The sequence below is a fragment of the Melampsora larici-populina genome (genome assembly GCF_000204055.1).
Source record: "Melampsora larici-populina 98AG31 unplaced genomic scaffold MELLAscaffold_49, whole genome shotgun sequence".
NCBI classification, from domain to species: Eukaryota; Fungi; Basidiomycota; class Pucciniomycetes; order Pucciniales; family Melampsoraceae; genus Melampsora; species Melampsora laricis-populina.
In genome coordinates, this window is record NW_006768813.1 from 228,994 (window position 1) to 243,693 (window position 14,700).

Below are 14,700 nucleotides of genomic sequence, written 5' to 3' on the forward strand. Positions count from 1 at the left end.
AGCCATCTCATAGACTACTGACCCACCTGTGTTATGGTGTTTCAGTCTAAGTATATATCATCTGTTGGTAGGTTGAGCTACATATAAAGTGGTGTTAAGTTTTTGAAATGTAGTGATTTACAATTCAGTTTGATACTCTGAATTCATTCACCGTGTCTGTGTAGGGTTTGCTTGTCAACAAGCACACACTGACTCCCTTTGAGGCAGAAAGGGAAGTTGTGCGCGCTTGTCAAAGAGCAAACACTACCCGGACACAGTGATTGATTCATCATATGGTAGATGCAGCACGTTTTTGACACCTTTGTATGCGCCAAGCATTATCTTCTTCTTGAATTTGGGGGCGGGCATGCCCCATGTACTCCATCATATGAAAGACAATTTTCTGCCTATTGTGCAGCCATTTTTCAACCAAGAAACCAAAATAAAGGCACCAAAGGTGTGCATACCCAGATCCCTAAGAGCATCCACTTGGTCCTGATTGCAAAATTCAATCATGTGTGTTTTACCTAAGTTGGTAACCACATGAAATCCACTATGGCATGATTTACCATTTGCTTTACCATAGTTCCTACAATAAATCAAGTTGTAGATGTTTGTAGATTTGAGCGTGGTGGGTGTAAGATTTGACGTGGTAATATGGACCACAGGTCCAACACAGGTCCATAGTGGACCTGTCTTTCTCTTTTAGGATTAAACTGATGCTAAATCATGTCATCAACACAACCATAGTGGATGCTCTAAAGCACAGAGTGAAAATCATTTAAACATATATTTCCACTACAACTAACTGTGACCAAGTGGATTCAGTTGGTCCAGATTTTTCCTAATCCTCAATATCCATAATGACACCAGAGAAAAAAGATGATGTTAAATTGATTCAGTTTTACATACATGATTTTATTGAGTTTTATATCTTCTATAAGGATTGTTGATCTTTGTCAACTTGAATGAGATTTTCTTGTTTTGCTTTGCGGCTCTTGCGCCCCCAGCCAAAAACGGGCGGGCCGGACCCCTCCCAGGCGCGCCCCCGCTTTGAAATACATAACGCGTCCAACGGATTAACGAGTGATGAAGAGGATATTTGAAATTCGAATTAAGCGATCCCCATCAAATCACTCACTGATATTCAAAGTCAAAGATCATAGTAAAATGAAAAAACAACATTCAATCCAATCAAAATGAATTCAGCAAATGAAAATCAACTTGAAGTTCAACAATCAAATCGAAACTGCAGTCATCGATCGATCGATTTATCTGAATTCGAACCTAAACCAATTCATCAATCAACTACTACTAACACAGCAGATGATAGACCCATCGCATCAGCTAATGCAACTCAACCTCAACTTATCATTCATTCATCACCACGTACTCCATTCACTCCTATTAAAAAACATTCTTATCATTCATTCACTCCAAATAACACTCCTATCAAATCAAACAATACCCCAATCAAATCATACACTCCAGTCAAAGCAAACAATACCCCGATCAAAGCATACAACACTCCAGTCAAATCATATACTCCCATCAGACAAAGTATCAATCCAAACACCCCAATCAGACAAAGCATCAATCCAAGCACTCCAATCAAATCCACCCATACTCCAATCAGACAAAGCATCAATCCACAACTAATCTTACTCCAATCCGATTCCATCAAACCCAAAGCAAGACTAACTCCCGAAGCGATTCCCCGAAAAAAGCCAATCTTACCAGGCGCACCGAATCCGATCCATGTGAACTCATCACATTCGCAACCGATCTTTTCACCATCTTACCAACCATCTTCTTCATCTAACACCAGACCTTCTTTAATTCATTATGATGATGAGGGGGAAACAGATGAAGATGACCTGAACCCTAGTTCGGGTCATCAGAATGTTTTGGTGGCTATTAGGTTAAGGTACATTGATCAACCGTCAAGATCGGTTTGGAGTTTTAGTGAAGCTGATGCTCAGATATGGGAAACTAATTCATCAGGTCCTAATCATGATTCTACTTTTGGTAAATCTCTTAAACCCAATTCCATTTCATTTTCTAAAGATTAATGGATGATCCAATTTTGGATGGTCGGTTTAGATGCTGTGTTCGGACCAGATTGTAGTAACGAAGAAGTCTACAGATCATCAGGTACAAAAGAATTGATTCAGTAAGCCATCAAACCACACGACTCTTTCCCACCCAAAGAAATTGATTTTTTTGGATGTGTTTGATTGAATAGTTCAAGTATGATGGGATATGATGCTACGGTCTTTGCTTATGGACAAACGGCTTCGGGTAAAACGTTTACGCTTAGCGGCTCGACTTCTCAGCCTGGTTTGATTCCTTTAGCGGTTTCAGATATCTTTGAATTCATCAGATCTGTACATCTCATCTTCCTTCAATCTATAAAAGCGAAAGCCTTTTTAAAATTTCTCTGATGAACTGGTTCTGTTTGTGTAGCATCCACATCGAGATTTTTTACTAAGAGCATCGTATTTAGAAATCTACAATGAACAAATCATAGACCTATTAATCCCGATCAAAGACCCCAAACCGATGATCAAAATCAGACAAGACCCATCCACAAAACACTTTTTCCCAAATCCTATTCGAGAAGAAGTAGTAAGCACAATAGAACAAGTAGAAGATGTTTTGAAACGAGGTAATCTGGCACGACATGTGTCAGGTACAGATTTCAATCAAAGATCTTCGAGGTCTCATACGATCTTTTCGGTGGTCGTTGAGAGTAGGAAGACTCAGAGGTTTCTTGCAGGAGCTGGGAGTGATGGCTCGGTTAGGAGAAGTAAGGTTTCTTTGATTGATTTGGCTGGGAGTGAACGGGCTACTAGTGATGGGAGTAGAAGAACTGAAGGTGGATTTATTAATAAAAGGTATTTTTCTTTGATCTGTTCAAGTTTCATAACACTTTGGATGATATTGTTTCAGAAGAAAGATTATTGAATTTGATTGGTTTTTTTCTGTACTTAAGTTTACTCACATTAGAAAAAGTCATTGGAGCCTTATCACCCGATACACCAAACCTATCCTCAACCCCATCCAAACCAATCCCTCAACACGTTCCATTCCGAGACTCGAAACTGACTCAAATCTTACAACCAGCCTTAAAAGGAGATTCAAAAGTATGTGTGATTTGTACGATTAATCCTACTTTGAATTATGGAAATGGAGTAGGGAATGGAGTCGGAGTAGGGAATGGGTTGGAAGAATCCAAGAGTACGCTTAGGTTTGCTAGAAGGGTTAAGAAGGTTACGGTTCAGGCTAAGGTTCATGAGATTCTGAGTGAAAGAGCTTTGATTACTAGGTATAGACAACAGGTTCGTGAGGATATTCGGTTTTGGTTTAAGAATTGGTTCTTTTTGTTGATGGTTTTTTGGGAATAGATTGTCGATTTACAAACTCAACTTAATCAAGCTATGCAAGCTTCTTCTTTGGTTTTACCTAACCCAACCACAACCACAACTGAACCAGAACCAACACAAGAAGTTGAGCAGATCATTTAAATTTTTGATCTGATCTTTGGTACTGATTCGAACTTTTTTTTTTCTCCCGTGGGGGGTGGTTGGGTGTTATATATGCATAGGTTATGGAAGAAAGGAAAGAGATGTTGGAAAGATTGGAAAAGTTACAATCCATCGTTTTGAATGCTGGAAATCTTGATGAATCGAATTTGAAGAGGAGAAGAGAAAGTTGTTGGGCTAGACCGGTTAGTCCTGTTAAAGGAGGTAATCGAGATGAGGATGCGGAAGAAGAAGATGAGGAAGAGGATGGGGAAGATCAACTTGAAGTTTGTTTGGTTTTTTTCTTTTTCTTTTGGGGTGGTTTGGGATTTGTTGACAAATGGGTTTCTTTTGGTTGGATTTGGAGTAGGAAGATAAGAATCATAATCACAGTCAAAACGTTTGGAAAACGGATCGGATGGAATCCAGGCATGGATCTTTGAGGACTAGTACTAAAAAGTTGAAAGAAATCGATTTGATGGAATTGAATGAATTGAGATTAATTATTTCGAATTCGTTGAATGGATTTGAAGAAATCCAAACTGATATGGGGAATGGGAATGGTATGGATCAGGATTATGAAGTTAGGATTAGGAAAAGGTATGAAGATCGGTTGAGAGAGTTGTGTGTGGAGAATTTGGAGAGGAAAAGGTTTGGTGAGGAGATGGTGAAGTTACTTGAAGCTTCTCAATTGGTTTGTTGAAATTTTCTCTTTTATAAAAAATAATCGAAAAATCAAAAATCAAAAAACCAAACAAAAGCAAGAAGCTGACTTGATTTTTTTTTTTGCGGGGGGACATGGTGATGGATTGGTTTAATATAGAAAGCCAAGAAATTAGAATTGTTTATAATTAATGAGTTACAGAACTCATTGAAAAAGTCATCGAAGAAGAAAGTTAGAAGGTCTTCTATTGGAACTTATTTTACACAATCTAATTCTAAAGCACGTCAAGATCATCAAGAAGAAGGACGAGAAAGGGATGGGGGTAGGGGAGAAGGGGGTAGGGGAGAAGGGGGTAGGGGAGATGGGGATAGGGAAGAAGGGGATAGGGAAAGGGAAAGGGAAGAAGGAGATCATGATGGGTTATTGGATTTGAAGAATGAAGGGCCTGAGATTAGATCTTTGAGAGCTAGTTTTGGATTGATTGAGATTGGAAATTTGGAATGATTTCTTTTTTTCTTTTTTGATTCAATCTTTACCCAGTCTTGACTATTGACTATTGATTCATGATTCTTGATGAAGATCAGAAGAAAAGGGTTTCTTTGGTTGGAATGGCTTGGTGAATTGGAATATTTGTATGAAGAATAGAATTGAGGGTTCTGGGATTTTTGGGATTTCGGATCTATAATTAGGAGGGTTTCTTTGATTAGGGTTCTTTGATTATACCTTGTTGTTATTGTTGTGTTTTTTGTTTTTTGTTTTTTCTTGGATAGAATTGGAACTTGAAGGGAATGGGTATGAAATGATCAAAAAAAATTGCATGGGTATGGAAATCCTTTTGTTATGAATTCTTTTATTGTACACTGATGTAAAGTACAATTTTAAGAGAATTGGATTTGGGTTTTAATAGGATTTGTGGGTTTTTCTGTTTTACACTTTTGGATTTTCTTTTCTTTTTGTTTACAATTATTCACAATGAGGTATGAAGATATGAAAGTTGGTTTGGATAGAAGAAATGGTTTCTTGTAGGATCAATCATCATATGGTTAGCTCAAGCTGATGAAGTGAGCTCAAGAGTACGGTGCAAGCTTTTGCGATCACATGACTAGCACGACTACGGCACAGTCATCTCAGACTCTAGCCAACCAAAGTCATAGCCTCTCTCCTGAATATAAATGTCAGTTCTTTTTCTTCTTGGTATGTACTTGAAGCAGTGTTGTGGATCTATGATCGGTACCCAGTTTATCTCATCTTCACATGACAGTATGTAAGAAAATCCAAGACTTTGTTTGTGATTCGTACGGCTTTTTTATGGAGTTCGAAACACTTGATGACGACTCGCACTCACGGAACGATGGAGCGAGTGGGGATGAGTTGATTGATTGATTGGATGAGTTGGTTTGATTTGAAGATATTTAGGATTCGATTGTCAAATCATGGTTTAGCATAGCTTTCATGTTTTGTGGGGATTTACTTATTTGATTGAGCTGAGTTGAGCTGAGTTGAGCGGAGTTGAGTTGAGTTGAGTTGAATTGTGTTTGAGAACTTCACTTCGGTTGGGGTGCGATAAAGTGAGTGAAATGTAAAATCGATTTGGAGATTCTCGTTTTAGTTTCTTATCTCGATTAGATTTCATTTAAATTCACTTTCAGTTTCATCGACCCTCTTTCGTTTCCTGCTTTCATTTCAATTTACAATCAATCTTATCATTCATTATCACCATCACCATCATCATGAAGTTACCTTTTACTCATCCTTCAAATCATCATCATCATCATCAAACCTCTCAACCTACACCTTCTTCTCGATCTCTGATTCGGGTCGGATTATTAGCACTTCTGGCTTCTTCAATCGCTTGGGTTTATTATATTACTGATCAATCATTCTTTACTACTCATCAGGATTGGGATCAGGTTAGGATCCATTCTACTCATTACCATCAATCATCTTAACTCATCCTCATACCTTTTATACAATTTTGGTTAATAGTATGTTTGGCATCGTGAACTGGATTGGACTCCAACTAATTCTACTCGACTTATAGTCGTGGGCGATATTCATGGCATGGTTCATTCGCTAAAGTAAGAAACCAAGATGATGTTCAAATCATTAAACCACTTTCCTCAAAAAAGAAGTAGTTTGTTTGTTGATATTCTCGATTTTGGTATTTTTTTTTAGGAAATTACTTCGTAGAATAGATTACAATTCTACAACAGATCAAGTTTTTTTACTTGGAGATTTAGCAGCTAAACATCCATCTATCGATTCATCACTCCAAACCATCCGATTTGCTCGTGAATCAAACTTCACCGTCATCCGAGGTAATCATGATCAAGATATCATAGCATGGAGAAATTGGATGAATGAGCATAAAAAGTATCAATCTCAAATCATTGGGGAAGATGAATCACTTGAGCATTTACCTGAGTTTATGAGCGATCAACCGACCAGCTCACTTAAGAGAAAGTTACCCAAGGGTTGGAAATGGAAAGGTCAACATTTCGAAATCGCTCGTAGACTTCCTAGAAAGGATTTCGAGTGGCTCTTGTCTCTTTGTTTGACTTATCATCTGCCTGCTTTAAAGTATGTTATTTATATATCATTCCATCAGAGTTTGGCGGATTAAGTGTCATCAACTGATCTGGTGTATACTTTCTTTTGTTGATCTTGTAGCACTTATTTCGTTCATGCTGGCTTGTTAGCCTGGGATCCATCCAGAAGTGTTCGTGGAGCGAGTCCGACTTCTTTTCTAGACGATCAAGTCCAACATTCGATTCTTCAAATCGATCAAAACAGAGATCCATTAACCCTGATCGAAATGAGAGGAGTACGAAAAGGAAGACGTCCTACTTCCTCTGGTAAGAAAGGTACACCATGGTTCGAGCTTTGGAACGAAGCTATGGAAGGATGTGGAACTCATCTGGGTGAAGAACCGGTAGGAGAAGATGGAAAGTGTGGAGGACCTTTGAATGTGATTTATGGACATTGGGCTGCTAAAGGTCTTACACTTCGACCTTGGTCATCTGGACTGGATAGTGGATGTGTTTATGGACGTGGATTGTCTGCTATGATTATCGGTGGTGATACTAAAGTGAAGGAGTATCGGAAACTTGAACAACAATCTATCAAAGTACAAGGTCAGGATGTGACAGTTGTGACGATGAAATGCAAAAAACCTTAGCGATCATTTTTTTCAAAGCAAACTCATCTATATCTCTCTTGTATCTGTAATCTTTCATCTGTTTTTTCTTCATCACGCAACCACAACAAGAAGTCTTGTATTTCGAAAACTTTCTTTACAGCGCTTACCTCATGATCTATCATTAAAAGACTTGACGAGATGGTTCAGTTCAGTTGGATCTCTTGTGATTCTCTTTCTTTCTAGTAATCTGATTTGTGTTTTTCTTCTAGACACTACACATATAGAAAGCATTTATATTTTCAATGACTGAGGTGTTTTTTTTCTGTATTAACCTATACACTTTTCTTTACACTTTAAAATCACTTCTTTTCCACTTCTGATGATTTGTTCTTTGTAGTTTTTTTTCTTTTTCCTTTTGTTTGTTGTTTTTTTTTGGTTTGATTGTTCTTTGATCAAATAAATACTATACAAACTTGCAAAATTGAAATCTATCTATCAATCTATCAATCTATCAATTGAAATGTGGTCTTTGGTCTTCTTGATCTGCGTTTACAGCTTGTTTCTTTTTTTACTTCTTCTATGGTTTCTTGTGTTTTTTATAAATCAATGATTTTTTCTTGTCATTAGAAATCCAATGCTGATTGATGTCTACATATTTCATAAGAGTGAGTGTGAGTGTGAGTGGTAAGGATGAGACCAGGATGAAAGATTAGAAGTTCAGGTATATGGGAAATCGAATTGAATGGATATTTTTCATGGTCATAGGTTATTGGATCCGGTTGGAATCTTCCTTGATCTGAGACATCAAGAAAACAGTACTTGATTATTCTGACCAGTTCAATGAATCCAACTACAATGATCTGATTGGGCCTACTATACCTTCGAATACCAGTACGACGACTTATAAGTCATAACTTAGTCCGTGTCAACCGGAATATCAGTAGCAAAAGAATGAAAAAATAGTCAGAACAATGTGAAGACCAAGAAGGCTAACATCGACCAAAAGAAATGTGGGCGACCGGAATCGAACCGATATTTCCACGGAGTTGCCTAGACCACAACGAGGTTTCCTAACCATTAGAAGACGCCCACCTGTACTGGATTTCTGTAGTTTTGGTATTCGATCTGATTGTGGAGTCTTGTTTTAGTTTGAAAGGTGTGTGGATTTGTCTTGCAAGTTGTGAAGATTGATTTTTGTTGAGGGTTGAGCTAGGGTAGAGCTGGAAATTGAGAGCTTTGGATTACTTGAGCATTCTGTTTCTGGTCTCTTCAAAAGCAAGAGTAAGAGTAAGGGCAAGGGCAGGGGCATGAAAGATATTGTGTGGATTGTATTGAATAGATTGTCTATGATCATATTCTCAAACTTGAAGATCACTTAATATTTGAATTTTGAGAACTTTTCAAGACTTACAATCATCATCTTAAAACTAACTAGGAAAACAATCAAGACCTGACTGTTTATGTCTTGGTATGTACTCTGGGTCTTTATTTTGGTTTTGGGGTTTTTCTTATTTCTTTTTGAGTCCTGGAGCTTATTATATACTTCAAAGTAATGGATTTTTTATTCAATCTATTGTGTTTGGATGGTTTGTGATTTATGCAGTTTTGGTTATGGGTCTTCTTGTATAACTTTTCATGTGTTTTGTGATTGATTGGTTTCCCTAACTCTTAACCAGATTCTTGACTCTATTCTTGATCAATTATTGAATCATTTTCATACTTTTGTTCTTTACTCTTTTTATTCTTTCATTTGATTAGATCCTTATACTTTTTGTTATGGTTTTCTTTTTATGCTTTGGCCTCTTGTAACAATTGTTTTACAAGCAGCTTATTTACCCTACATCTTCATTCATTCTTGGCACCTGATCTCTGTTGAAGATTGTACACTTTTATGCTTGGGCTGGTATGTTCATTGTGCATGGCCTTTTTTGAAATGAGCCTGGGTTGAACACCATCCTTCATCATTGTGATTATTGTTCATTTCAATAAATCATCCATTGTATACCTCAACTGTCTTGGTGTTTTGTTTGGAGCCCTGTTTTCCTTTGCTTTTCATGTATGCTTTTCCCCCTTAGCTTAACCAAGCTCTGGAAACTGCTGTATGAAGAGGGCTGTTTCGATCTAAGTTTTTCTGGTTACATGATGTTCTCTTGGGGACAGTTCTGCTGTCTTTTATTTTGGGTTTCTTCATTGTTTGAATGTAGTCCTTTCTTATGACTATAATTGTGTGTTTTCAAAAACATATTTCAATTTTTGTGCTGTTTACTGTAATCCATTTGGGTGGTGGCTTTGAATTTTATTTCTATAAAAGGGCAGATCAATTTAGGCATTTGTGAATTACGTATCCCATTCCCACAACAACTCAATCTCAATCCTTCACAAAAATCAAGGTATGCAATTCAACATTTGTCATACATTTATTGCTCTCACCACTTTATCCTGATTTCCTTATCTTTCTCCTTGTCTCTCTCTCTCTTTCAAAGATAAACAAAATGCTGTATAACCTCATCCTACCATTTATTCAACCTCTGCCCTCAATGACAACTGCCACTGCTTCTTCTAACCTGATGAAAACCCACACTTTGAATTTTTCTTTCAGTATAGATGTGCACAATTAACCTTGAACCTGTCATATATTTATCATTGCATTTCATCTTCTCCCTAATGATGTAAGGCTAAAGCAGCTTACAGTTTTTTGCCTTCTTTTGTAACATTTTGGTATATTGTTCTGAAATCAAAAAGAGTACAAAGATAAGGTTAATGATTTCCTATCAGTAAAATCAGTCTTCAAGATTTTCTGTGAACCTATTTATTTTCAGTCAACCTTTTTTGAGACAGAATCCAATTGTGAGGAGTGCGCGTCTGTTAGGCGTACTCTACACAGAAGATAGAGTAGGAAAAGGAGAGTGCGGTCTTCATGTGGTGCACCCAAGTGAAGACCGCACCTTCCTTACAGCTAGTTGACCTCTAAGAAGAGAATTTGAGAAAGGGAAAGGAAATATAAGGGCAATAAAGAGCTAATGTGCTCTAACCTTGTGAGACTGCGAGGGGAAGGCTTTACACTTTGGTAAACCAAAGATTCTGAAGGCTACTTTAGACTCCTTAAAAAGGAGGAAGCTTTGCTAATTTATGGTTTATTTATAGAGACAATGAGTGCCCTGGGCTCATAGAAATCAGTACCTTGGGTATTCAGCAATGGCACCTGTAATGCTCAAGAATGGTCTTTAACAAGCTAAACAACTAATCATGTACTTGAAGATCCTCTCAGTAGGAGTCAAGTAAAATGTGGTTCTGTGTTGTGATTGTAGTAAAAGATGGGGGATGATTCTAGGGAAGAAGGGGGGGTTTATATAGTCTCAGTTCCAGTGTCAACATGTGGTTGGCGTGTGAGTCTTGTCTATTCATGTGTCAACTTGTGATTGACACTTGGTTTAGGTTTATCATGTATTTAATACATTACATACCTGTGTTTAAGTGGCTCTTGACACTGAGCCGTGAGATTTAGCTTATGGTTTTATACAATATTTTAGATTACATATGGTACTGTTAGCCCATAGTCCTGTAATTAGGGCTCAGGGCTGACACCAATCCCATTATCTTGGATCATGATTCTTGTTTTGAATTTCCTTCATCAAACACAATGTGGTAAAAGTCTACAATCATTGACTAATTCAAAATTTAATGAAACCAGAATCTAAAAAAATTGTGATCATCCTGAGAGAATGTGACAAACATGCTGATAGCTCACATAAGGCCATAGCTTACCAGGTTGAACTACATCAATGATCAAACAAGGTTGAAATATGCAAGCAGTATAATCAGTAGAAGAAGCAAGATCATTCACAAAATATTCAGAAGTTGACCAGCACTGATGTGCAAGACTCTCAAGTTACAATTCAATTTGATTTCATAAGATTAAGAAGGAATCACCTCAATCCCTGAATTACAAGACTTTTCTGTGAGAGGACTGTCTCTAGACTAACCAATGCAAAGAAAAAGGACCTGCAAGATGGCATTGACAATGAGATCAAGCATTGACAATGAGGTCAAGCATTGACAATGAGATCAATGATGTATCACAATACAAGTCAATCAATTCCTGAACAAGGTATAGAAGTTGGGATTGCTAAATTCAACATTGCTCACAGATATAATGACCAATTTTTGATCTGTTTGGCTATTTGCAAGTTGTATCTGATTTTGAAGATCATAAGCTTTCTGAGTTAGGTTTTTTCCAGTAGCATATTCAGGATGTTTAGCTTAGTCAACAGAAATACATTTTGTGACCTGTTTTGTGACAGATTGAGAGTTACATGGTCCAATGATCCATTCAGATATGTCACCAGAAGGAACTAAATTTGGTAAACAAGAAAGACTCTCATGTTTTCAAGACACTCATTGGCTCTTCTCTTCAGAATCTGTCTGTTGATATTTGCTTTAAATATGCACATGTTTATTTGTGTTTCTCTTTGCACTTAGCTTATACCTTACAAAATTTGTGATTCTTCAGTTGCTGTGGCTCTTTTGCACAGTCATTGCAAGAGGTGTACATAAGTATTAGATTCTGCTTGAAGAAACCAAGAACTGATTTTCATCATATTGGTATCACATCCAATAATTTCTGATAAATTCAGGTAATGTGGAACAAATGTGGTGGTGGCATTCCAGGCTCTTCTCTAGTGAATTTCAAACAATACAATTTATGATATGACTACTTGTTGAGAACAAATATAATCTTCAAAATCATCATTGTTTGTTCACTTACAAACTCAATAAGACAATTTCTTACATAGTTTTGATTGAGAATAGATCTCTGTTTCAGTTTGACAAGGTGTATTTTTTTGTTCCTTTTTTACATTCTATAAGTTCAATCTTAAAATTTCACTTTCACTTTAGAACACAGCTTCCATGAAGCATTCAACAATTTGAACCCAACAAAAGCACATCCAGAGAACACTCATTGAATCCTGTAATGTTTGCAATATTGATACATAGGTAAGGTGCATAGCAATCCCAGGTATTGGTATCTAGATATCTACTTTATAGGTACTTCTGGCTTTCAGGGTCTAAGTAATCAAAAATATGAAAATTTGGACTTCAAAGTCCCAAAGATTCCAGAATAATTCAAAGGACAAATAATGAAGCAAGATGATGAAGGTTGATCTGGCAGGATTCATGGTATACAAGAATGTTTAGGTACTAGCAGAAGAAGTTCAGGTTCAATCCTGGAAAAACATAGTAAATATCAATCAGACAAGGTAAAATCCTGATGTTTGACTAACAACCAAATCCACTGATAATTTTTCAATCATTACTATGGATAAGGCATGGTTATGATTGCTTTTATATTGACATTTTCACAAAACTTTTTCAATAAAGCCAATTGATCCTTCAGTTCTTGAGATGGAGGATCTAGAGCAGGTAGTCCCAAATCATCATACCCATGTACATCAAGTTTCTTGAGATGAGGCCAATTAGTGTTCATCACATTCCTGTTCAACCTCCTGCAATGCTTTAATGTCATGTAGTTCCATTTAAGATATCCTAGAGATTCACAGTCTTGGAAACTGTCCAGAAAGTCTGCATTCCGGGTTGAAAGCTCCAATTCAACCAAAGATGGAAGAGAGAAGCGGATTGAAGAATTCCAGTGATCATCAATTTCCCAACTCTCATCACCTTCCCAAATAGTAAAATCAAGCTTGAGCTTTGTGAGGTAAGGTGCAATGTGATGAATAATTGTATATGCTGAACTTGGTAATAAATCACAACAACCACAGATTGAGAGATCAGTAATTGTCCCTGGCCAACTGTAATGACACCAATTCTTCTTTATATCATCATATCCCACTAAATGCAATTGTGATAAGAATTTCAGTTTGGATAACTCAAACCCAAACAAACTTCCACCATGTCAATCAATTGTCCATGGTGTGAGTCCGTGCCATGTGAGTGACTCAAGCAAAGGGAGACAGCTAATTAGTTGCGATGGGAATTCATTTGTGACTAAATTTTCATTTCTATCCTCAAATGTCAGGTCCCGAAGAGCTTTGAGACTTGAGAATACTGGAGATATTTCTGAGATAAAAGCTACAGTTGTATCCTTGGCTTCAAAAAATTGATTGAGTGGAAATACAATCTTCAGTGCAGAAAGGTTAGGGCAGCAATTGATTAAGTCCTTCACATTTTCCGGAGAGATACTCTTGCTTGAATGAAGATACTCTAAATCAACACTAAGGCTTTCAGAGAAGGTATTGATCACAGCATAAGGGGTTTCACTATAGCTTGGAGAGAGTATGAGTGATATTGATTGGACATGGGAGCCTTGTCTGAGGAGAATATCTTTGGTCCATAGATCTATTGGTGCTGGAAGAGATGTAGGAAACTGTAGTTTCTGAAAATGGAGATGAGGAATTGTTGTGATTAGAAAGCATGCCTTCAGTAGTGAGTTAATTTGCAGATGACTCACTCGCCACAACCACGGTTGACAAAGTTTATAAAATTCACGACAAGTAAGTGAGAAGGACTGAATACTGTTTAAGACTGGTGAGTGATGGTTCAAGTAGGTAATGTATGGCTCCCGGTGACCTCGACATATCATAACCCTGCGGTTAGCTACGTGCACCTTTTGGTCATAAATTCCTTCAGCTTCGAGCTTTGCTGTGTAATCAAGTGTCTCCAGTATTTTTTCGAAAACTTCGATTGGTAGATCCATGAGGCCCCGAGGACGAGACTTGTGTCGCAGCTCCTCAGTTTGAATGGCTTTTATGACTTCATTAGATGAAAATACAGGTGCAAAAGGATGGCGAGATTTCAGAATGCTGTTGACCGATGAGAAAGAGCCATGGTTGCGTTCTGGTAGACCAAGTTGCAAAAAAACACCCAGGATCGAATCCCTGGACCAAGTAAAACCTTGCAATTCGAGTTCTTTGAAACGCCTTCGAATAAAATCGAGATGTCGGTTGACTGGCTGAGTCTCTTCGTGACGTTTTGAAACAATCTCGCGCCAAAGTCCAAGCTGAGCCGAGCGCCTTGAGGATACCATCTTGACCTAAATCCAGGAGGGACTACGTAGTCGTTTATAACTTCAAGTATTCTAAAATAGAGGATTAAGCTGAGAAGCTCTGATGATCCCAGAAATCGCTCGAGGAGAAATCCTGTCGAAAGTTCGCTATCTAGAATAGTTTGCGACTCTCGGCATGGTCGCTCAACCCAGGGTCGACATAGAGATCTAACCGTCCTCAAATTTAAATCTAGAATCTGGAATATGTCTTCAGTTTACAAATCTCCATTAGGGATATGCAAGCTTCGGACATACCGGGACGCAGCATCTACTTAATGGATCAGATCAAGTCAAATGTGACATTTTGGCTGGGAAATAGATATCCTGGAATGAT

General features: G+C 37.6%; 4 protein-coding genes across 4 annotated transcripts; 3 read left to right on the forward strand and 1 right to left on the reverse strand.

The window, feature by feature from the left end:
- Positions 1-1,178: 1,178 nt before the first annotated feature.
- On the forward strand, positions 1,179-2,051 carry MELLADRAFT_67046 (uncharacterized protein; the record flags this gene model as incomplete). The annotated part of the gene is made up of 1 exon (XM_007415182.1): positions 1,179-2,051. The coding sequence occupies one exon, from the start codon at positions 1,179-1,181 to the stop codon at positions 2,049-2,051; it is 873 nt and encodes a 290-aa protein (XP_007415244.1).
- A 180-nt stretch (positions 2,052-2,231) lies between these two features.
- Positions 2,232-3,386, forward strand: MELLADRAFT_39151 (uncharacterized protein; the record flags this gene model as incomplete). The annotated part of the gene is made up of 3 exons (XM_007415183.1): positions 2,232-2,366; positions 2,446-2,876; positions 2,975-3,386. 3 exons carry the CDS (start codon positions 2,232-2,234, stop codon positions 3,384-3,386), a joined length of 978 nt encoding a protein of 325 aa, XP_007415245.1.
- Positions 3,387-5,879: 2,493 nt separating this feature from the next.
- MELLADRAFT_75613 (uncharacterized protein) lies at positions 5,880-7,958 on the forward strand (the record flags this gene model as incomplete). Its single annotated transcript, XM_007415184.1, has 4 exons — positions 5,880-6,077; positions 6,154-6,245; positions 6,343-6,747; positions 6,838-7,958. The coding sequence occupies 4 exons, from the start codon at positions 5,898-5,900 to the stop codon at positions 7,343-7,345; spliced, it is 1,185 nt and encodes a 394-aa protein (XP_007415246.1).
- A 5,259-nt stretch (positions 7,959-13,217) lies between these two features.
- MELLADRAFT_67049 (uncharacterized protein) lies at positions 13,218-14,348 on the reverse strand (the record flags this gene model as incomplete). Its single annotated transcript, XM_007415275.1, has 1 exon — positions 13,218-14,348. One exon carries the CDS (start codon positions 14,346-14,348, stop codon positions 13,218-13,220), a length of 1,131 nt encoding a protein of 376 aa, XP_007415337.1.
- Between the last annotated feature and the right edge of the window lie 352 nt (positions 14,349-14,700).